Source organism: Staurois parvus, unplaced genomic scaffold (genome assembly GCF_062004578.1).
Source record: "Staurois parvus isolate SC_StPar_1 unplaced genomic scaffold, SC_StPar_1.0 ptg000618l, whole genome shotgun sequence".
NCBI lineage: Eukaryota > Metazoa > Chordata > Amphibia > Anura > Ranidae > Staurois > Staurois parvus.
In genome coordinates, this window is record NW_028318414.1 from 1,163,536 (window position 1) to 1,189,011 (window position 25,476).

General features: G+C 39.9%; 1 protein-coding gene across 2 annotated transcripts in view; it reads left to right on the plus strand.

Moving 5' to 3' along the window:
- Window positions 1-25,476, plus strand: part of MSH3 (mutS homolog 3) — a 240,024-nt gene that overhangs the window by 193,421 nt on the left and 21,127 nt on the right. For both annotated transcript variants that reach the window (XM_089693221.1, XM_089693222.1), the window contains one exon: window positions 24,745-24,931. In XM_089693221.1, coding sequence (XP_089549347.1) covers window positions 24,745-24,931 — 187 coding nt within the window. The remainder of the gene's footprint in view (window positions 1-24,744; window positions 24,932-25,476) is intronic.

The following is a 25,476-nucleotide window of genomic DNA, read 5'->3' on the forward strand; positions in this document are numbered from 1 at the left end:
GAGCTGTAAGCCATAATCATCACACTTATGACAAATCACGGCTTGAACTATCTTGCTTTGCATGTAATGAGTCTATCTCATATGTTAGTTTCACCTTTCAAGTTTCATTACTGAAATAAATGAGCTTTTGCACGATATTCAAATTTTTCGAGTTTCACCTGTATAAGTGCACTCACATGATACATTAAATTGATCGCTAGGAAAAACAGAACCTCAGCAAAATGGTGTCCTGGCTCCGCCCTGTATGACGATGTCACTGCTGCCTGACGTGTTGCACTCAACCTGCTTTCTCAAAAGCTTACCAAATCCAGTTTCTACACTGTGTGCACAATTATTAGACAAGTTGTATTTTGAGGAATAATTTCATTATTGAACAACTACAGTGCTCTCGGTCAATCCAAAATGTTAATAAACCTCAAACTTGAATATTTAAGAAAGTAAAAGTGAGGTTTTGGCTTTTGTTATTGAACAGCTATTAGTGTGCAGAATTATTATGCAACTAAATTAAAATTTTCCTATATCACTTTTATTTTCATCTGTTAAAGTGAGAATAATAAATAAACAATGCAACATTTACAAATAAAAATTTCTGACATATTAAAATTAAAAACAAATCGGTGACCAATATTGCCACCCTTCTTTTGAATAACAGTCATAAGCATTCCATTCATGGAGTTTGTCAGTTTCTTGATCTTTCTTGATCACCTTTTTGTGCAGCAGCAACCACAGCCTCCCAGACACTATTCAAAGATGTATACTGATTTCCTTCACCAAAAATCTCCCGTTTTAAGAAAGGCCCACAAGTTTTCAATAGGGTTTAGGTCAGGTGAGGAAGGGGGCCACGTCATTATTCTTTCATCTTTAGGGCCTTTCCTGGCTAGCCACGCAGTTGAATACTTTGATGAATGCAATGGAGCATTGTCCTGCATAAATATCATGGTCTTCTTGAAAGATGCAGACTTTTTCTTGTACCACTGCTTGAAGAAAGCTAAAAACTGGCAGAAGATTTGGGAGTTGATTTTGAGTCCATTTTCAACCTGAAAAGGTTCAGCTAGCTCATTTTTAATAATACTAGCCCATACCAGTACTCCGCCTCTACGTTGCTGGCATCTGAGTCGAAGTGGAGCTCTGTGCCTGTTACTGATCCAGCCATCCATCTAGTCCAGGGGTGGGCAAACTTTTTGACTTGAGGGCCGCAATGGGTTCATATATTGGACCCGGGGGCCGGACCAAGAGTAGATGAATGATGTGTAAGTGTCATCCATAGTAAGTATAGTAATATTCCCCCATAGTAATTAATCCCCCATATAGTAATTCATCCCCCATAGTAATTCATCCCCCATATAGTAATTCATCCCCCATATAGTAATTCATCCCCCATAGTAATTCATCCCCCATAGTAAGTCATCCCCCATATAGTAATTCATCCCCCATATAGTAATTCATCCCCCATAGTAATTCATCCTCCCTATAGTAACTCATCCCCCATATTAAGTCCCCAAGTCCCCCCTGTGTCAATTCACTTACCTTTGCTCCGCGCGTTCCTCTCGCCGTGTTCCCGCGCCGTTCCGGTGTAGCATGAAAATCTGTCTCCTATGAGGATCTGTCCCCCTCGACGTATCTGCGCATGTGCCAGTTTCAGGCATTAGCAGCCGATCGGCGATCTCCGGCACATGCGCAGATACGTCGAGGGGGACAGATCCTCATAGGAGACAGATTTTCATGCTACACCGGTCTTCAGGGCGGACTGTGAGAGGAGCCTAGCTCCCCTCACGTTCGTCACGCTGCCCCGCCTACACACATCCTGACAGCCATCCTGACAGTATCACGCTCCGCGGGCCGGATTAAACGGTCCGCCGGGCCGTATACGGCCCGCGGCCGTAGTTTGCCCATTGCTGATCTAGTCCATTAAGAATTACTCTCATTTCATCAGTCCATAAAACCATTGAAAAATTTGTCTTCAGATATTTCTTGGCCCAGTCTTGATGTTTAACGTATGTGTCTTGTTCAGTGGTGGCCATTTTTCAGCTTTCCTTATTTTGGCCATGTGTCTGGGCACTGAACACCTTGTACTTCTGGATACTCCAGGTAGGTTGCAGTTCTGGAATATGACAGCACTGGAGGATAATGGGTTCCTGGTAGCTTCACATTTGATTCTCCTCAAATCTTTGGCAGTTAATTTGCGTTTCTTTTTTTCTCAACACGTTTCTTGCGACCCTGTTGACTATTTACAACAAAACGTTTGATGGTTCTGTTTTCATGCCCCAATATCTTCATAATTTCTGGAATGCTGCATCCCTCTGAAAGACTTTTTACAATTTTTGACTTTTCAAAGTCAGTTAAATCTCTTTTTTGGCTCATTTTGCCTGAAGAAAAGAAGCTGCCTGATAACTATGCACACCTTGATATATATTTTTTCTCCTTAGGCCACACCCTCCCTCATTACACAAATACATATCACCTGATCTGCTTAAAATAGAAGTATGGGATTTTTTTTGTCCAGTCATACTTACCTAGGTGGATGCAGCATAGGTCTGAGCCGCCGTCAGCTGAAAATGGGTCACAGGAGGGTGGAACAAACTGCACTCCTGTGATCCACAGGAGAGATACAGCCAAAAGAGCTTTGACTGTACTTCTCCTTTAAATCCAATAAGCATTCGAGTTTATACAGCTTGGAACTAAACAATATGCAAAAAAATAATGATTTGGTGAAAATACTCACTTGCCTAATAATTGTGCACAGAGTGTATGTGATGCACAAGCCTCAAAAAGTAAGCAACTTTCTCTCCAAAAGAAAGCAAAATTTTTTCTAATTTGTGTCTCAAAATTCCAGATTCTTCAGCTCACAATGGGGGATGGGCATTCAGCGACAGAGACAGTGCTTTAAATCTAGAAATCAGTGGGCAGTACTAGCTGTTGCCATGTGCTAACAAGCTAAGGGCTTGTGAATCGGCAGTGAAAATGCTAATAACCATGGCCCCCAACAACATTTTCTTATCCCACTGTAGACTACATGAGAGGGGCAACTCTGCTGTGAATTCAGGAGCAATGCAGCATCATTTCCACACCATCAAGGCTGCAATAGGTGGACTTCTTCGGCAAGCTTAACAGGTATTTGTGGGATTTTTGCCAGAGGAACAGGGAGAAAACCGTGGATGCAGATGCACTGATAAATGCTGCAGTACATATTTTGTGATGTAAGGCAATAGTTCTATTTTAATACATATTTAAACCTGACTAGTGATTTTTAAACAGTGGTGTGCTATTTCTTTTTATTACAGAATAAGTGCTAGCTATTGAATAGAAAGTGTCTTTATTTTTTTCCAAAGTAAAAAGTATGTTCTTGCCTTGTGTGATTCAGGATTGATTTAATTGGAATTTAGACAACAAGCAGACAGCCTGCAGGGACCTTGTGTTAATTATTTTCTTCACTAACAAAGGCAATTGTAAAGGTCACCAGGCATTTTTTTTTTTAAGAAATAGGTATGTTGTAAAAACGTAGACCAATAAAAGCGGTATTTGTACTGCATATTCAATGGGAACTGGATAATTATATTCTTTAAGTGATGTGGGGTTTGTTTGTTTTTTTAGTCTTGGTATGGTGAGGTAGGGTTTTATCCAGTATAGAGTTTCTGTTATTGTCTGTGACTAACCAAATTCATTTCCCAGCAATCACTGCTGGTCTGTGCCAGAGGACCTCGAAAGTATTGGTCAACAAATTGCACAGCACCATTAAGTGTGCAGGAAAGGGATCAACCACCCTACAAATTCTACAAACCGCCAAATCCCTTATATCAATCCACACCACTGTAATCTTAAAAAAAAATACAAAATCATTATTGTAGTAAGTAGTATATCAGGTACCTAAGAAAGTAAACTAAACGACATGTAGTAAGTGATATTCCATAAACATGACTAAATATAATAACAATTTAATTATGAAAACCCTTTATCTCCATAAAAAAGCATTCCTAAAACAAGATGTTGCACAGCGATTATTCAATATTTATACAATTACTAAAAACCTTATAGTTGTCCTCTTCAGAATCCCCTACAGAGGGCCAGATTAAAATCTTGCAAAGGGGCTTGGTTTGAAGACCCCTACCCTAGCCTATAAAAGCACTAAAAACAAACTTCATGTAAGTCATAATGGTATACCCATAAGCAGTAACCTGTAACCAGTAAAGGTAAATGACAACAGCTCCAGAGAGAGCTTTGGATTCTACTTGCCAATCTCTGTCCCTGGAGGAGAAGTAGAGGAGCGTCCTCTCGGGCTGCCTATGCATGTTGGCACAGGCAGCATCATCACATTGCCCTAGATTCAGATCCCGGGAGCATGCAGGGTTCTAATGATGACTCCAAAGGACCCTGTATGGGAATGAAGCCACTACATTACAATCTTTGCAACTGTAGTCACAGGGACATAAAGCTGCTTGTAGATAGTCATATAGCCTTTATCTTTGACATGCTGGTCTATAGTTTTCTTTCTGATTTCCATAGACCTTTTTTGCTCTTTCTGGTCCATGTTCAGTGTGATGCGCAGATTATAGTGATTGCTTTTCTCAGTTTAAATTGACTGACTGATTTCAAGACTTGACTGAAGACTTGAAGATATGTATGAAACTAATTACAGGCAACAGTTAGTTTGAAATATCACTATGATCAAATTATTTATGATCTTTTTAGGGCACAGGTGTCAAACACCTCCAGCCCTCCAGGCCATTTCATGTGGCCCTTGAAATTCTCCTGCAGGTACCCCCTTGTTTCCGCCCCACCATATCTGGTAGCAGAAAGGCGAATAGAACTCCTCTGCCAAATCCTGCACTTGTCAGTGCAGCTGCAGCACCCCCTCATCTCTGACTCCCCTGGTCTCAGCATTCATTATACTCTGGTAACTGACTCCTGACCCTGCATTTTCTGCTTTCCAGCTCCGCCCCCAAAGGGGGTGCACGGAGATGTTAGGGAAGGTGTGGGATTCTTGACACCTGATGTAATGGGGGGTGGGGTGCTCTGGTCATCTAGTCTTACAGATACAATCGGCCCTTTGAGGGCAGCCATAATGCTGATATGGCCCACAATAAAATGGAGTTTGACATCCCTGTTCTAGGGGTACCAATAAATCTGTCTAGGCCATTTTAGCATATTTTGTATAATAAACAATCATTTTTCTCTTTTTGCTTTACGTCATTACATCAGGCTCCAAACTTTATAAACAAGGGGCCAGTTAACTGTCCTTTAGGCTTTGGGGGGCTGGACTGTGGCCAGTGAGAGTAAAAAATGCCCTAGAATCAGTGGGAGTAGACAGTGTCTCTGGCTTGGTGGTCAGCAATAGGAAAAAAAAATTACATGGCACATGTGGTCAGTAGGAGGAGGAATAGTGCCACATTGTTGGTATCAGTGGGAAGAATAATGCACAATTACTTATATTAGTAGGAAAATTGGTGCCCCATCTTTGTTATTAGTGTGAGAAATAGTGCTCTATTGTTGGTTTCAGTAGGAAGAATAATCCCAATCGTTTATATCAGTGGAAGGAATAGTGCTCCGTGGTTGGGGCCAGTGGGAGCAAGGGTGCCTCATCCATCGTTGGTGTTAGTGGGAAAGAATAGTGCCTCATATCCGTTAGAGGAATGGTGCCCCAAGGGCCGGATAAGGGCAAGTAAAGGGACACTGCTTTATAACAGATCAAAGGCATTTAGGTATACATGAAACAATTACATTTACTTTCATCACTTTTCATTTATTTCAAAGAGCGGTAAGGGTAGCAACAAGTTTGTCCACGTTTATAGCTCAGTACTTGTCATCTCAATTCATAAATGAGGCAGGCGCCACGCTGATGTTTTCTTTCCATTTCCCTGTGCATATTTATGTCATATCTCCGCTGTATGGAGATTGCGAACTTTATTGTTTGCTATGACCTTTGCTTTTGGTATGAAATTTCAATGTATAAATAGCTGAGGGAAATTTGGCCAAAAAAAGCACTATCTGGTAAATGAAGAACATCCAACGCTGTTTAATATGGGGTTCAGATAAGGTTTGATTTAAAATCAAAGAATTCTTGCTTTGATATTATGCTTCCCCTGTGTCATTAGCCATGGCATTTGCAACTAAAATAAAGAGTAGAGCGTCACTTACATTGAATAATATATATAGAAGTATAGAGTGGCTGTAATCACTGTGGATATCACTAGGGGGCTAGGTTGAGATATTCGTGCAACCCAGCAGAGTATATTTTTCTTAGTACATAATCTCGAGTTAGAGTACAGTCCCACTGTGACATTCCATAGTATAAAGCAAAAGAGCAGTGACATATACTGTATGCTGCAATTTATGGAAACAAAGCAAAATCTGTTTATAGCTGTAATGTAGTCCAGTGGCTCTTGGCTACTGTTCTAAAGTGACACTAAACGCTGTTTTTAACCACTCGTTGAGGACTTTGTCCAGCATGTCCAGGTAGGATGCAATGCATGTTGGATGGGAAAAAAACTCCCAACTATCTGATTTCTTCAGTGAACACAAAATGTTGCTAAGTAATGGTATCTTGCCAGTAAGAAGGGTTTTACCATTGTCTGCACTTACTGGTGAGTTTGCCATGTAGTAGTGAAATATGCTAAACCAACACTCCAACACAGCCTTTCTCAATCTCAAAGAAAGCCTTGAGCAGAAGTCTGAGATCTCTGGAAACCCCTGAAATTATTTCCTTATCTACAGCTTATGGAACATTAAATGTGTGATCACCAAGTCAAACATAATTTCAGTTTCGGTATACTGTAGATGTAAAATGAGCCATTACTGCTTTTATTATTTTTCTTAACAAGCATAATTACACACGCCTGCTATTTTATCATGGTCATGTGATAGTTTACATATTTTTTGGGGTTGTATTGAATATGTACAGAGAGATCACACAAATACTTATAAGTATAACATTTAATAAAAGTAATGACAGATACAGGTAACAAATAATAGAAAATATAACAAGAATAATTAACTAAAGATGCTGTTTCCACCACGAATCCCTCCATGATAGCGTGGCACAAAGGATCTGAATTAGACGCATGCTTGATGGCAGCTTTGAGGTGAGACAGCCCTTCAAAGAAGAAAGTGGGCTCTGCCACATCCTGGTCAGTTAACATTAACATTCATTTGGTAGTCAGCTAAGGTAAATCCATACTTATGTCCTTATATGGACCCTTTACCAAGATTTGGAGGCTTAGAATTCATTAGTGAGCCACAATATTAAAGTGGTAGTAAACTCATTTAAAAAAAAAAAGGTTCCTGCTGCAAGGTAGTATAACGTGCTAGCATGCATCACATACTAGCACATTATGATAGACTTACCGTAGAACGAAGCCTGGTCATCCTTCTGGGGTCGCGGGCTGCGGCAGCTTGATAGGCCGAGCCACAACGACGTCACTCCCGCGCATGCGCTCGGGAGTTTTGGCCATGGCACACAGCTCTGAAGAAACGGCACAGGTATGCCATTCCTTCAATGCGCATTCGCCCAATGGTGTCACTGGCTGCTGCTCCGTAGATTATCTCCTAAACGGTGAACGTTTAGGAGATATTCACTTTATCTACAGGTAAGCTTACCTGTAGACAAAAATTTAAAAAATGACTGTACTACCACTTTAATAAGGACATACGAAATATGACATTTTCCCATCACCTGGTATAATTAATTGGATCTTTATTTTCATTACCTTGGTAGTTGTGCTGTTTTCTGAAAGACTCTGTCCAATATTATTATTGTTATTATACAGGATTTATATAACAGTTTGCACAGCGCTTTACAAAATGTTTTTATTCTGCTTCAGTTGATTATATGAATGAAAATCCATAACATTTCCCTTTATCAAAGCATTGCACAGAAAAACCGTCCCCATGTTTGATTGTTTTAGAGCTAGATTCTTCTCCCAATGTTCAGGTCCAATGCGGGCTGCTTGCATTCTTTTTCATATCAAGTGCAAAAATCGTACATCCTTTAAATACCAGGGAACACTAAAGTCAATAGTTAGTGATGGGCCAAACACCCCTGTGGTTCGGTTCCCAGTTGAACATTCGAACATAACGAAAGTTTGATCGTGAACTTTGAACATAATGCAAGTCTGTGGGACTCAAACTTTTAAATTCAAAAGTGCCCATTTTGAAGGCTTATATTCATGTTATTGGCCAGAAATGGGGTATGGGGACTCGGGTATTGCACTGAGGGACATGAATCAGTGAATACATACATTTCAAAAAGTACAGTTTTTAAAGGGGCAGTAATTTTTCATTGTTTAAAGTAAAAAAAAAAAAAGAAAAATTCCTTTACATATCACACCTGTGGGATCCCCTTAAACTACATGCAAGGTTTCACACTTGTACATTGTATAGAACCTGCTGCAGCAGGACTGACATTTAAAAAAAAAAAAAAAAAAAAACAGTGCGGGGTCCCCACCCCCAATCTTTATCAGACCCTCTAGGTCTGGTAGGAAGGTTAGAAGTATGAACCCCACCCCCCAAAAATGGGGGGGGGGAGAAGTGTGGCGTCCCCCCTAAAATCTTGCCAGACCCTTGATCCAAGCACAGGACTGGCAGACCAGGAAAGGGTGGGACGAAAGGGCACATCCCCCCTTACCTTCTCCCCCCCCCCCCGCGTCTTACCAGGCAACATCAGGGTATCTCTTTAAATAAGGGGACACCCTGATGCAGCCTCCCCCCCCCCCCCCCCCTTGAATAAGAAATTCACTACTCACTACTAAAGGGTTAAAAGTAAGAAAAAATAGAGACCGGACTTTTGAAAAAATTCTTTATTGAACAAAAAAAGGTTTTAACAAGTCCGTGTAAGCGTTGACATGCATTGTAATGCATTGTAGTCCATCTGTAATCAAAACCCAACACACACAGACCTGTGCGCACTTGCTGATCACTCATCGCAATCTGACATTTGCGAGTCTGACATAAACAATTCGGCAAAGCTAGCGGTTATGTCTGACCGGCAACTGTCAGAATTGTCATCAATAATTGGGCGGCCTGGTAAGCCACAAGGGGGGCTCGTTTGCCCCCACTCTTTCTTGACCTGCCAGGCCTGTGCTCAAGGATCTGGTAGGAATCCCCCCCCCCCATTTTTGGGAGGTGGGGTTCCCCTTAAAACTCCTACCAGGCCTAAAGGGCCTGGCATGGCTTTTAGGGGGAACCCCACGCACTTTTTTCCCCCATTTTTGGGAAGTGAGGTTCCCATTAAAAGTCCTACCAGGCTTAAATGCTTTTAGGGGAAACCCCATGCACTTTTTAAAAACTTTTTTTTTTACTTGGGGTCCCTTCTAACCTTCCTACTAGACCTAAAGGGTCTGGTAAGGATTGGGGGGGGGACCCCACGCTGTTTTGTTTAATTTATTTTTTTGATTATCTTTTTTTATTTTTTACCGTTATTTATTTATTTTTTCAGGTAGATTATTTTCCCCTCTGTCTTTAGCAGTGTCCAGCAACACAGTGCATAAAGCTTCACTGTAAGCATCCTTATAAAGTGTGGGGCGTGGACTTAGCCGTGAGCCATGATTGGCCAAAGTCACCAGTGTGGTCAGGTGCATTGCTTTGGCCAATCATGGCTCAAAATGCACTGTGAGCGCAGTGCATTGTGGGGTGCTCGTCTTTCTTACCGTTTGTGTGTTCACGGAACACATGAACAACCAATGTTGGAGTTGAACTTACATTCAACTCGAACATCAAGACCATCCCTATCAGTAATTCTTTTTTTTTTTCACTGCTGTGTTATAAACACCACAGGTATAGGAGATAATTATGGACAATTGTGGTTTGTGACAAGTGAATATATCCCTGAGTACCTACCTGAAAGCAGGAACAGTTCTTTCATCCCACACTGCCAGCTCTGTGGGTTAATGATCCTCTCATTCTGCACCTATTTATTGACATTAGCAGCCAGAACTTTAACAGTACTTGGCAATACAAGCAAGCCAGTGCAGGAGAACCCTAGCTGAGAAACCACACTCTAATAAATTTGTCTGCTAAATCTTTGATCATATTTTCTCAGTAATTTCAGCATTAAATAATGACTGTAATCCTCAGACTTGGTTCTCGTAGTAATTTACAGAAACCCACAAGGATCCAAATGCTGAAATTAGATCACTAAATAAAAAGTCCTTATTGGTTTCTGTTCTTTGCCTTATTAATAATGCACTTTGTTTTCTTTGAGCCATATACAGTCATGTGTAAATGTAAGTATGCAACATGGAAATCATTGACTTGTTGAAAATGCAATTATCTGTCTTTTAGAGTAGCTGTAAAACGTGGATCAATGGAAGAACATGTGAAAAACAATAATTTCCAATGTGTCCTATTCACACCATAATGCTGCGAATGCATATCACCAGACATCAAAATGTATGTCAACGGACGTCAGTGCTCGTTAAATGCCAGTGTCTGACATCTTTAATTCCTCATCCATGCAAAATTTCTTTAGTTGCAAGATGTTTTTCAGTTTCCTTGTATAAACTGTCAATGTCAAATCCCCCAAAACACTTCAATGGCATTCAAATCATAGGGCAGTTCTTAACCTCTATTTCTTTTTTAAGGCATTCCTTGTTGGATTTGCCAATGTGCTTTGGATTATTATCATGTTGAAAGATCAATTTCCAGGTCATCTTCAGTTTTTTGGTAGATGATCTCACATTCTCATCAAGCAGCTCTAGTAGTTGAATCCATAACTGCAAGCTGCCTAGGTCCTGAAGCAGGAAAGCAACCCCTAACTATAGCAATTTGACAACCATGTTTCACAGTTTGTATTGGGTTCTTCTCTTAAAATAGCATCTTCGGTTTTTGCAAGACATGTCTACTGCTACTTTGACCAAGCACACATGCCCATTACTGATTTGTTGGGGTTTTTAAGGTGCTTGAATCTGTGCAAGAATTTTTCAAGAGAATTCATATAAAATATCATATTTATTGGTACGATTTATAAAATATACAGTATATAAATCTTTTCTCTCCATAAATGTATGAAGCATTAAAACATTGTCATGGACAGTTCCTTTCCTTGTGGAGACCTATTAAGCAAATATAGAGCAAGTAACAGTTGGTTCAAAGATCATGTTTAATAAACTGTTGGGGATATCTGCTTTCTCAGCATGTTTCACAAATCCAGCACTGTAGAAACCTCCAGGAGAGGAGGTTTCTACAGTGCAACGTCTACAATGTAACATAACATTAATAGAATTATTCAGATTATATAATTCAGTTGTTTCATAATTTGTACTCATTGCATAAACAATTTTATAACATATCCTTTACTTACATGGATATGTTGGCTACTTGTTTACATCCTTAGCTGCATACACTGCTCAGGGTGTGCCTCATGTCCATATCCACCTATACAGAAAGAGAGGGAAAAAAGGGCCTCTGGGATATCAAAATGGAAGTTGCAATTTGCATAGGTGTAGGTGCTATCCTAATACTTTTTGCTGTTCTGTAAGAATAAATGTTGACTCTGAGCATATATATGGGTTTCTATAATATCATTTAATTTGGCGATTTGTTTTTCCGTGTGTGTGTGTATTTTTTTAAGTAACATATTACCCCATAAGCTTCAATTGTGGCATGAATTATAAAGACGATTGTTATCTAATAGGACACTACGTCCAGATCAGGCTTGGTTAAATCACCTGCTCTATACAGAGTAAAAAGCATGGTCAATACAAGTTTTGGTAAAATTAAATTACATTTATCCCCACTGCACATCCTGATGTTCAATAACTTTAAATACGTACAGTATATACAGTGCCTTGAAAAAGTATTCATACTCCTTGAAATTTTCCACATTTTGTCATGTTACAACCAAAAATGTAAATGTATATTATTGGGATTTTATGTGATAGACCAACACAAAGTGGCACATAATTGTGATGTGGAAGGAAAATGATAAATGGATTTAACAGTGCTCTGTGAGATGTTCAAAGCTTGGGATATTTATTTTATAACCTAACCCTGCTTTAAACTTTATCTCTGACCTGCTTGGTGTGTTCCTTGTCTTTCATGATGCTGTTTGTTCACGAATGTTCTCTAACAGCTGTATTTATACTGAGATTAAACTACACACAAGTGGACTCTATTTACTAATTAGGTGACTTCTGAAGGCAATTGGTGCCACTAGATTTTAGTTAGGGGTATCCGAGTAAAGGGGACTGAATACAAATGCAGGCCACACTTTTCAGATATTTATTTGCAAAACATTCTGAAAACCATTCATCATTTTCCTTCCACTTCACTATTATGTGCCACTTTGTGTTGGTCTATCACATAAAATCACAATAAAATACAATTACATTTTTGATTGTAACATGAGAAAATTTGAAGGGGTATGAATCATTTTTCAAGGCACTGTATAGTACATCTCTGCACTCATATTACTATATATAAATGCCCAGGAATAAATGTCAGTGGCATATAAATACATATTTGGCTCTTACAATGTATCTTGTTTCCCTTCAGTGATGGGCCTATTTAAACAGGCTGTACATGGATCAAAGTTCTGCTATTTTAGCAGGGAGTGGTCAAAGATCAAGTATGGGGACTGAGGTTATACAGAATTTGGTCTACCGATCAGCCTCTGTACAACCGCCCTGTCAGATTTTCCCCACGTGATCAGCGCTGCAGGTTGTAGCCTTCAACACTAATCAGTGTACTCTGGTGGCGAGGAAATCTCCTCGCTATCAGAATAGAATAGCTCAGCGGGGAGGATTCCCACATCAAGTATGCGTATGGGGGAATCGGGTCTTTTTTTTTTTTTCGTTCAAAAAAAAAAAATTGACTCATCAAAGGGCTGCTTTAGGAAATGCATACCCCTCATTTTTCAGACAATTCAGGTTTGATGTTAAATTGCTTACTTAGGCATATGCCAGGGATGATAAATGCCACTGCCCCACAGTATTCAAGACTTTGATATCCTCCTCTTTTTTTAATCCCCAATAAAAAAATGGGACCACCATGTAATGGCATGTGATGTTATTGTGATGAAATAGTGGCCACTGCGCACATGCTGCTACATCTTTATCTGAAATGTGTGAAAGGACACTCCCATAGCCAGTAGGATGACAGAGGGGGAACAAAGGGGCATGAGATGGCAAAGGTACTCGTTCCCACCTCTGAACTATTACCACACGATCTACCAACAGGGAAATGGTTCTACGTTTTTAGTTAATGGGACACAATTCTAGCACTGCTATGTGTTCCTTGTCAGGGAATGATGCCAGAAAATCAGACGCCCCCCCCCCTGGCCACGATTGGAGGACCAGAACCCCTCCTCCTCTCCCCAAAAACAGTTCAGAATCATAGCCACATATTAAAAGCAGGGGACAGAAACAAGAAAGCCAACACCAACTATAACTATCTATCTATGTTTTTTAAAAAGATAGAGAAGGATATATATAGATGTCCAAATCCTTGAATATGTCAGTCAGTACTGTTCTATTTAAGTGGAAAATTCGGGAATCTTTTGATACCAAGCCAAATACAGATAGACCAAGAAAGATTGCAGCCACAATGGCCAGAAGAATTGTTTGTGATACAAAGAACAACCATAGGTATCCTCATGAGAAATACAGGCTGCTCTGGAAAAAAGACGGTGTGGTTGTTTTGAAGAAGCACAATAAAACAATACTTGAACAAAAATTAGCTACATGGTTGAGTTGCTAGAAAGAAGCCTTTACTGCACCAATGCCACAAAAATGCCCAGTTACAACATGCCTGACAATACCTTGAAACGCCTTAGTGGGTTTTTTGTGGCATTGACACATTAAAGGCTTACTTCTGTCGGCTCAACCATGCAGCTCATTTTTGTTCAAGTATTGTTGTATTGTGCTCCTTGAAACAACCACATTGTCTTCTTCCAGAGCAGCCGTTATTTCTCCTGAGGTTATCTGTGGGTTTTTCTTTGTATCCCAAACAATTCTTTTGGCAGTTGTGGCTTGCAGTCTTTCTTGGTCTACCTGTATGTGGCTTGGTATAAAGAGATCCCCAAATTTTCCCCATCTTAAGTGATTGAACAGTACTGACTGGCATATTGAAGGCTTTGGACATCTTTTCTCATCTTTATAAGGTTCCATTACCTTGTTACACAGGTCTTTTCACAGTTCTTTTCTGATCCCCAAGACTCAATATCTAGCCTGCTCAGTGCATCCACCTAAGAGCTAACAAACTGATTGGCTATTTATACTAATTGCAGTTCAAAAAGTCACAGATATGGAAAATTAACCTTTAATTGCCATTTTAACCTGTGTATGTTCCCTTGTGTGTCAAACATTCCAGGGTATGTAAACTTTTGATCAGGGCTATTCGGGCGATTTTTGTTATTATTTAAAGAGGAGCCAAACAACAATATGATAATAGCTTTATATTTATTTATTTATTTCAGGTACTTATATAGCGCCGTCAATTTACGCAGCGCTTTACATATATATTGTACATTCACATCAGTCCCTAACCCTCATATGATACTTTCCTTAAATAAATGGCAGTTTGGTGGCACGATCAGTCATATTTTCAATATTAAAAGAGGTATGGGTTTCTATTTTTTCCCAATTATACTTACCTAGGTGGATGCAACATTGGTCTGAGGGTGCCTCTGTCCCCCACCAGTTTTAAATGTGAGAACTCAGCGATCACATGATCTCTGAGCAGAGAGCCGGACTGTCAGTCACCAGTCTGCTAGCCTCCACCCCCCAGCGCTTACTGGAGCGCTGGGCTGTGGAGGAGGGGAGAGCAGCTGGCTCAGGCTGTCAACGGCTCTACTTTGAAGACAGGATCTTTCCCAGCATGGACTAGCTGAGTGACATGAGCCGACAGCAGGCTTCAACACACTGTCAGCTGAAAACATGTCACAGGAGTGCAGAACGAACTTAACTCCTGTGATCCACATGAGAAGTACAGCCAAAAGAGCTTTGGCTGTACATCTCCTTTAATACCAAAATGTCACAATTTCTGCCAGGGTGTGCAAACTTTTGAGCACAACTGTATATATTTACTCACTATTTGCTCCTGTTGCTGTGGCCAAACAACTTTAATTCATCAGTCTATGGCACATTGTCCCAGAAGGCCTGGTTGTTACTACAGGTTTAATAGCAAACTGTAGTCTAGCTCTAATGTTTTCTTTGGAAACCCTCCCATGCAGGTTAAATGATGCAACCTTTTTCTGATTGTAGATGTATGTACTTTGACTTGGTTACTAGGTTCTTGAAGACTTCTTTTAACATCAAACAATTGATTCTAGGACTGAATTTGCTAGGCTAGCCAGACCTGGACAAATAGCAGTCATTTAAAATCTATTCCACTTGTAACATATATTCTTTTTAGTGGAATTATTTTCAATAATTTGGTGACATAGTTAAATCTCTTGCCAGGTTTTTAGGCATCTGCAACCTTCTTTCCTTTGAGTCTTGGAGAACTCTTTTGATCTTTGCATGATGACACCACAAGTCACTAGCAAAGAGGACACCAAACCCTCATTGTCTGGGGATTAAAGAATATTTAACCTCAGCATTTCGTATTCCTGATATGTGCCTGCTGTACCATGTACTTGTATGAACATGTATCCTCTTCTCTTTGTATTGCTTCCTTGTGCGTGAAGCAGTGGTCAGTTCTCTAGCTATGCTGGGAACTCAGGCTGCTTTCCTCTAAGGCTACGTTCACACTTGACTTTATTTCTAACTCCTGCCAAACACCCCTATAGCGTTTAACAGGCGTTAGACTTTTGGGAAGCATTTTTAACGCTCCCCAAATGCTCCTCAAACGCCCTATGTTCATTTTTGAGGCATTTGATAGGCGTTTGCAAAGCTTTTAAACCGCACCACAAACGCTTGAAGTTTAATGGTATTAATGCTCCGCAAAGCCTCACAAACGCCTGCCAGGCATTTGAGAAGGGTCACCATTGACTTGAATGGGAGGCTTCAACTCCTCCTGACTCGACAGGTGTCAGTTTTGCCATGACGCTAACGCTTCAGTGTGAACAGCACTGTGTGCTGCCATGTGCAGAATTTTCATAGGCGTTTGAGAAGAGTTAAAAACACTTCCCAAACGCCTGTCTTGATGCCTGTTGACAAAGCTAGTGTGAACGTAGCCTAACAATCAGACTTGTCCTGACATGCTCTTGCACAGCCTTTCACTGGAAATGTGCTGCAGCTTCTCCTCCCCCAGCTTTTGTAGCTGAGAATAAAGGGAACATGCGTACTTAACCACTTCAAGCCTGGACACTTTTACCCCCTTCCTGCCCAGGCCAATTTTCAGCTTTCAGTGCTATCACACTTTAAATGACAATTGCGCGGTCATGCAACACTGTACCCATATGAATTGTTTAGCATTTTTTTGAGACAGATAAAGCTTTATTTTGGTGGTATTTATTCACCGCTGGAATTTTTATTTTTTTTGCTATGTAAATGAAAAAGTCCAAAATTTTGAAAGAAAGTGTTTTTCGTAAAATCTTTTTAGTAAAAAAAAAAAATAACCCAAATTAGTTTATAACCAAAAATTATAATTTTTAAACTTTTTTTTTTACATTTTTATTTTAATTTTTTATATTATTATTTGTTTTTTATTTTTGTTTTTACATACTGTCACCCTAGCAGTACAGTGTCATCATGGTGACAATGTACTACTTGTTGGGGGTGATGAAGATTTTTTTTTTTTTTTTTTTACACTGATTGCTTTTACACCCATAAAGGCTGTAAAAGCAATAATTTCTCCTTCTCTCTGGCTGCATTCTTGCAGCCATTGAGAACTACTGTGTGAGCTGTGATTGGTCACAGCTTGTCACATGCTACAAGGCTGTTGTGAATAGCCTTGTACCATGTGACCTCTGTGATCATTCACAGATTTCACACGTAGTAAGCAATGATGTCAGAAGTGACATCTTGCTTACTACTCTGCATGTGATCACTGATCGGCCTATCAGTGATCACATGATCGGGACATCGCAGAGAGGTCCTTATGACGTTTGGTGTTCCACTGTGTCCGGAGGACACAGCGGGCACCAGATCGCGGTGCTGCGCGCTCCCAGGGAGTGCGCACAAGTAGTGGGCGGGGATGCTGTTTATAAACGGCCACCTGCCCCTGCACTGCCACCGTCCGGCCGTTTATATACAACGGCCGGACGGGAGGTGGTTAAAAGAGAAGTGTGGGATTGCTTTTCTTTTTAAATCATACTTACCTACTTAGTGTTCCAATGCTGCATCTTTCCCCTTCCGGGTTTAAGTGTGAGAACTCAGCGATCACATGACTGCTGATCGCTGAGTTCTCAATGCAGCTCTGAGCAGAGAGCGGTGACTGTCCCTTCAGCCCCCTGTCAGCTGAAAACTGGTCACAGGAGTGCAGAACAAACTGCGCTCCTGGGATCCACAGGAGAAGTACAGCCAAAAGAGCTATGGCTGTACTTGTCCTTTAATCAGTGATTAATTAGCTGATTCTAATCACATAGTGATGATAAATGTAGAGATGTACTTACTTTTCCACATGACAAATCTGCATGTTTATTTGGATTGAGAGTATATACAGAATGTCAGTAGTATGTGTCATTTGTTCTAGTGCATCACCTTTTATTGGTAAGCAGTGTTTGAATAAAGATCTACTGTTTTCTGTTCACATATGTTGAAAAATTCAACAATTTCCATGGGATGTAATTACTTTTTCACATGAATGTATAAAATATGTAGAAGTTTTGGTATTTAACTGTTGTAGCTCTACTCTATCCCTGGATATTACACTGGGGTTATGAAATTGGTGCCATGCATAAATTGCAATCCCATCCAATACACAAAGTATGTCACTTTTATTTCTGAAACTTGGCAACCTTGTTATAGTGCAAGCCCAATTATCCCTGTACTCTGCTTTTGTCTGTTTATAAGGAAATGTTCCTAGTAATTTGTAAGATAAACCGATATTGTGGCTTCTGACTAATTAAACTATCTGAGTATGTAAAGCTTCAACAGGTTTCAATGGTATTAATCCACTGAAGCAGTCTGCAGTGGATTCAGTTCAGTAGACGCTATAAAACATGCTTCAGTGTCGGAGAGCATGCCTGCAGACATAAAAAATAAATTCTGTTCTCTTGTAAGGAGAAAGTGGCTCCTCTGAGTCTCACATTGACTGTTGTGACAGACTCCGCAGCTGTGGTTTCACAGCAGTCAGGGGAGCCTGGGCTGAACTGTACAACCGTAACTATACATAAGGCTCCATTGTGCTGATGTATTGATTAGTTCCACGGTTACCAGCTAATCCACATTCAGCATGTTTCTGTGTCAAAACATTTACAGCTGAGCCTTCACTCATGTATGGTATTTAAGGAGAGCAAATTAAAGTCTCTTATATTGGTTTCTGCCTGTTTGCTTTCCTTATTCATCGTATAGGAAAAGTACAAAGTATTATCAGTGTTCACAGGTGATTAAAAAAAACTGTTAAGGCTCATTCACACAGGCTTTACTGATCCCTATGCCTGTGCGAAGGGACCACCACATAACGAGCAGGATGCACAGGTGTTCCTTGCAGACCCATACCTGTTGAAATTAGTGGTGCACCAAAATGAAAATTGTGGTGCCGAAACAGATTCAGGTTACATTTGGCTGAAAACTGAAACCGAGATGGACAGTTTTTAAAAATGAATATATATTTTTTGGAAAAAAATACACTTTACTGATTTTAAGAAAACCCCACAATATATACATCCATTTTTTTGTAAAATATGAAAGATGATGTTATGGCGAGTAAATAGATGCCCAACATGTCCTGCTTTAAAATTGCGCACGCTCGTGGAATGGCATCAAACTACAGTACTTAAAAATCTCCATGAGTGGCGCTTTAAACATTTCTACAATTTGCCAGTGTAAAGTTACAGAGGAGACCTAGTGCTAGAATTATTGCTTTTGCTCTGACGTTCATGGAGATGCCTCACATGTGTGGTTTGAACACAGTTTGCATATGTGGACGTGGCCTACATATGTGTTCACCACACGGGGGGACGGGGGCACTTTTAACTTTTTTTTTTTTTTAACTGTCCCTTTAAAAAAAATTGTAATCACTTTTATTCCTATCACAAGGAATGCATACATCCCTTGTGATAAAAATAATTAGTGAAAGGTCCTCTTTATGGAGAGATTTGGGGTCAATAAGACCCCACATCTCTTCTCTTCAAGCATTAGATCAAAAAAAGCATTGATCTAGTGCTTTAACAGAAAAAAAAGGCATTGTTTACAAGGAAATAAGTGACATCGCTATGGTCCTTCAAGGGCATAGAGATGAGAGGAGGCCATCTGTCCTTCAGTTATCTCTATGCCCAGCGCAAGGATCGTTCGGTGGTTTCTCACGTAAGGCTGAGAGCTGCCTAGGGGCGACAGCAGCAAGTTTATTTTCAGCACCTGTATCGGTGCTTATTTTCATATCGTCCGACGGCCGATAGGGGTGTTTTCGGCCAAAACGTTTCGGCCAGCGAAATTTCCGTGCACCCCTAGTTGAAATCTATGACAAGCTGCTTGGACCTGCACGGATCCCCACGCACATCCGCGTGAGTCTGATGCATGGATCAGAATACAGGCTATCTTAACTCTAATGTACAGTTGGGGATACATGTGGGGATCCATGCAGCCACTGGCATGTTATTGATGTCAACAGGCTACCTGCACAGAACACCTGTGCATCCCAAATGGGTTACAATGGCCCCTTTGCACAGGCAGCATGCAGCAGTCTGCATAGAACACCTGTCCATCACATACACGAGTTATAATGGTCCCTTCACATAGGTAAAGCATATGGATCGGTATGTCTGTGTGAATGAACTCTTAGGTTTAGAAATATCAGTGATGTTAAAAATTCTTATCTTTATGATCTCCATGCATTTTCTTTTTCTATGTATATAAAAGAATTAGTCCCATTTTGAAATGTCTTTTTTTGGATTAGACCTTTTGGCGGTTTTATTATGTTGTTGTTGTAGTGTACACCAATCAGCAATACCTTTATGACCACTGACAAGTTAAATGAAAAATATTGTCTTGTTACAATGGCATCTGAAAATCCATGGGATATATTAGGCAGCAAATAAACAAGTTGTCCCTGAAGTTGATGTGTTGAAAGCAGAAAAAGTTTGGTATTTAAGTTTGTTGTGTATGGGGCTGTGTAGCCATTCACCTGTGTCCACAGCCAAAAGTGAATACAGTGGGCATGTGACCATCAGAACTGAACTGAATCAGACCAACTGAACAAGGTGGCCTGGTCTGATGAATCATGTTTTCTATCACATCATGTAGATAGTTGGGTGCATGTGCATCGCTTACCTGGGGAATTGATGGCACCCATATGCAGTATGGTAAGAAGATAGCAGAGGCAGTGTGATGCTTTGGGCAATGTTCTACTGGGAAACCTTGGGTCCTGCCATTCATGTGGATGTAACTTTGATACATACCACCTACCTATACTTTGTTGCTGACCAAGTACACCCCTTCATGGAAACCTTATTCCCTGATGGCAGTGGCCTCTTTCCTAATGCACCCTACCACACTGCAAAAATGGTTCAAGAATGGTTTGAGGTGTAGACATGTTCTCCAAATTCTCTAGATTTCAACTCAATCGAGTATTGAGGTATTGGTGAATGCACCAACGGTAATCCTCTAAATGGAATTTGTTGTTTTACTTCCACCCATTGTTTGTGTCCCGTGTCTCATTCCCTTTCATATAGAGAAAATTGGCATGTATCTTCCATGACACGTATACCATATCAACATATCTGCTAAGTTGGGGGGAATATTATGACCTTGCTGGATGAGGCAAGGAAGCATAGAAAGATATCAGGTTGTGATTTCTGTGTAATCCTCTTTGAAAACACAGACTGGTGACCACAGTCTCTGGAACAGAAAGAGTCTAAAGTCTGAATTGTCACCAGAACAGGAGGTGAGATATAATCTTCCAACAAGGAAAATGTTCCCTTGCTTTGGAGGAATTACTTCTCATTTCCTTTTGTGCCTATAGGACAGGAGGAGAAGGGTTATCTCCCCAAATGGTGAAAAGAACTTGACAGTTTTAAACATACCCTACTCTGCCCAAAATTAAAACAACATTTGCCTTTAGGTTTACTCTCAGACTTTAGGCATTTTTTCCAGAGAGCTGTAGTAAATGTAAGCACATTCATATGTTTAAAATACGCAATGAATAAGAAGAAACAGCAGTGAGCGCTAATCCTGAAAGCGGCTAGGCACTCTAAGCAACCAATAACACTTAAAAGCAATAACATAAAATAGTGCAGCGCTGAAAATAATGACAAAATGACAAAAAAGTAGTCCACTAAAAGTCTATGTCATATAAACGTATCCAGTGTCAGATGTGGATTCAGAATAGGTGATCCGTGTGGAAATGGCTGGAAAACGCACTCACCAGAAGTAAGACACATAAACGCAGTGTGTATATAAAGCTCATGGATCTTCAATCCAGAGGGAAGTAAAGCTGATCCGGTTACAGGAATGGTGGATCCCTCCTCCGCAGATGCAGCAACAGATCTTCCTTAACACGATTAGATGTAGAATTCCAAGACCAAGGTTCTGCAAGCAAAAGCTCCTCAAGGGAGTTTTAGGGAAGGACACCCATAGTGAAGTAGGTAATAAAAGGCAGCTTTATTCACAATAATGATATCCAATTCAAAGCAGGCAGGTATCATACAGATGTGTCAGCAAGACAACTAACCCTGGTACTTTGAATAGTGGCCGCCGGGCCTCCACGTGGCACCGGCGGCGTAGCGTCTCGACGTCCAGGCTCCTCCTTACGCGTTACGTGCGCACGCACATCTTCCCTAAAACTCCCTTGAGGAGCTTTTGCTTGCAGAACCTTGGTCTTGGAATTCTACATCTAATCGTGTTAAGGAGGATCTGTTGCTGCATCTGCGGAGGAGGGATCCACCATTCCTGTAACCGGATCAGCTTTACTTCCCTCTGGATTGAAGATCCATGAGCTTTATATACACACTGCGTTTATGTGTCTTACTTCTGGTGAGTGCGTTTTCCAGCCATTTCCACACGGATCACCTATTCTGAATCCACATCTGACACTGGATACGTTTATATGACATAGACTTTTAGTGGACTACTTTTTTGTCATTTTGTCATTATTTTCAGCGCTGCACTATTTTATGTTATATGTTTAAAATACAACTATGTTTGGAAAAAAAAAAAAAACAGCAAAGTAAATACATGCGTACCTTCAGAAGTCTACAAGAGGATCGTGCCACACTTAAAACATGGGGCAGTAAGCTTTTATAATGTTTGTCAAAAAGGTTGTACAACTGCCTGCATTTTTCCAAGATGGCTCATTACTATTATGGGTGAACTTACTGGCCAATAGGAATGTGCAGGAGGGGGGCAGGATAATGAAAAGTTTGCAAATTGGGATGTGGCCCAGAGAGAGCATGTTGATGTATGAAGGTATGCTCAAGCACCTCAAAGTCTCATTTTTTATTTTTTTTTTTTATTGCATTTCATCAAAATATAAGTAATTTAGGTGGATTTTAAATTTTTAAAATGCTTAAACATAGGTAATTTCAGTGTTTGCAGTGTATGGAATGGAATGTTGTGCTCAGGAGTGTTTTGACAGTCTGTGGCATACAACAATTTCATAGAATATTAAGTCTTTCTATCCTTTGGATTGCAGATATGCTCATAATTTTAGAACTGCGTACCACAATTTTACTTTTCACAAATTCTACAGTATCCTTCAAATGTTTGTGAAACTATCATTAAAAAATGTATACAGTGCTTTGAAAACATTTTAGCCCAGTAATACATGAACATTAGTATATGCCTGGCATTTTCTAGGGCTGTGAATGTGAAGGGACCATAAGGCTAATGAAAGCTAGTGAGGGTTATTATTTTTACATGGTTTCATTAAGACAGTGACATATAAAAGCTGTACTGTTTTTTTTTCCCCATCCGATGCTAATTATTCTATACACTAGAATGGGAAAAATCTTCAGAGCCAGTATAATAAACAGCTGAAAGATCAAAGAACATGAGAAAGGGAAGAGATATTTCATAGCATCATGTAAAATAATTAACTGCAAAATGAAATTATTAGTCTTATGTAGCAGCAACCTATTCCACAATGCTAATCAGGACAATAGCAGTGGCATTCAGTTTATGATGAGACCTGTCTGTATTGTTAGATAGATACACCAGGTTAAAAGGAATTGGCCACAGTAATTTGTGTTTCTTTATTCTTAATTGGTGCAAAGTGGGTTGACGTCTTAAAATGTCCCATTCCAATATCAACTCCACATAGACATAAATATACCAGTTCAATTATTTATTCATTAAAATCAACTACTGTAGTTTTAAAAGCAGCCAAAGAAAGTGTCCTAATTTCATATTGGACTTCTATAATACCCTGCATATCAACATCCAGACCGTGATAGGCAGGACCAGGAGGAGAGATCCTCAATGTGCTGCTGTTCTTTAATTTTCCAATCACAGGACTGGGGTTGCTTTTTAACCAAGCTGATGGCCTACTGCTCTTCTGGGGTGTCTCAACAAAACTGGCTGCACAGAATTACTTGTTTTGGAGCAGGTAAAATAATGCTCGCATATGTGTATACGTATATGTGTTTCAGTTGTGTATTTAACTGATGACCTGCAGTACCTGCCTACTAATGCAAACATCATTATTCAAGTTTTTAATTTTCCTTCCCATCACGGGATCACAATAAAAAAAAATTACTTTTTTGTTCTGAGTACTTTTGTATGACACCTTAGGGTGAAGTATTAAAAAAAAAACAAAAGATTGGGAGGTAAATCTAAGGTATTGGTACGCCCAGTCACTAAAATCTTGTACTTTGTCATGCATATTGCATAGCAGATGTTCAGCTGTTATCACTGTTGGTAAACTCACCATGAAAATAGGCAGTTACTGTAGTGCATGCATGTAGGCCACTTGAAATCGGCAGTGGTGATATGCAACCAAGCTTAAGTAATTGTAAAAATAAGTTATTAACCCCTTCCCACCCACCAAGGCCTTTTTAACTGGATCTTATTTTGGGGTGGGGTGGAGTGTGCGAGGAGGAAGTGGGGGTAGGATGGACTTCCCAGTCACGTGACCATTGTGTTTGACTGTCACAGTGGCCCCATGATCAGGAGCCCATACTACCACCTCCCAGCATCTCCGGAGCTGTTTGTGACACCTCAGCCACTGTGCTAGGAGTGCACAGTTAGCACAGAGGCCTCAGCCATCATGGATGAATGTGTGGGCATTAAGGCCCACCCTCCTTGCTGCCCACAGGTATGCAATACTTGGTCAGCAAGAGGTTAAAAAAATTATAGTTGATGACACAGGGCTTTAACAAACTAAATGTCAACAAATATCATCAAGAGATAAAGCACAAACGTCTTCATTTGCCCCATAATGTTCATTGAAGGCAGAAGGACTTGAGAACTTTTAGGTCACCTGTGTTGTTGGGCTTCTGTTCACTTCAAACTGGTTTTGCACAACCATGCTAGTCTATAGTATTGCAAGACCCACCTAAAGCAGGTTGAATGCAAGTCAAATGCACTTGTCAGTGATTTCTGAAAAATCTCAAAAGCTTTTAAGTTGTCAGATTGATGCCACCAAGACAATCCCAAGGTTAGGCTTCTCCTTTGCTCAGTTCCAGTGCAATTATTTTAAGAACTCTTTTATACATGTGTTGGAGTTCTGTTTGGAAAAGAATTATGTTTATGGAAGAGTTTTTGTTGATCTCTGCAGAATGGGTGCTGCGGATAATATATATAAAGGAAGAAGCACGTTCATGGAAGAGTTGTCAGAGACGTCAGAAATATTAAATCAAGCTACTCCTCGCTCTCTTGTTATTTTGGATGAATTGGGGAGAGGCACCAGTACTCATGATGGCATTGCCATTGCATATGCCACTCTTGAATATTTCATCAAAGATGTAAGTAGTGTTATCTCTTGTTATAATTATGGATACTTTGAGATTTGGGCCATTGTAATTTTTACTGTGCATTGTGGCAGCATATTTATATTAAGATTTTAGTTAGGTCTGAATTGTGAGATATTGTTTAAAACCACATTTTTATCTTCTAATAATGAAAAACGGTTTTGATTTTGCTGTATATTAAGTACAGTGGATATAAAAGTCTACACATCCCTGTAAAAATGTCAAGTTTCTGTAATGTAAAAAAACAAAGACGAAGATAAATAATTTCAGAACTTTTTCCACCTTTAATGTAACCTATAAACTGTACAACTTAGTTGAACAACAAACTGAAATCTTTTAGGTGTAGGGAAGTAAAAATAAAAAATGAAAATAATATGGTTGTATAAGTGTGCACACCCTTAAACTAATACTTTGTTGAAGCACCTTTTGATTTTATTCAAGCACTCAGTCTTTTTAGGTATGAGTCTACCAGCATGGCACATCTTGACTTGACAATATTTGCCCTCTCTTCCTTGCAAAAAAACTCCAAATCTGTCAGA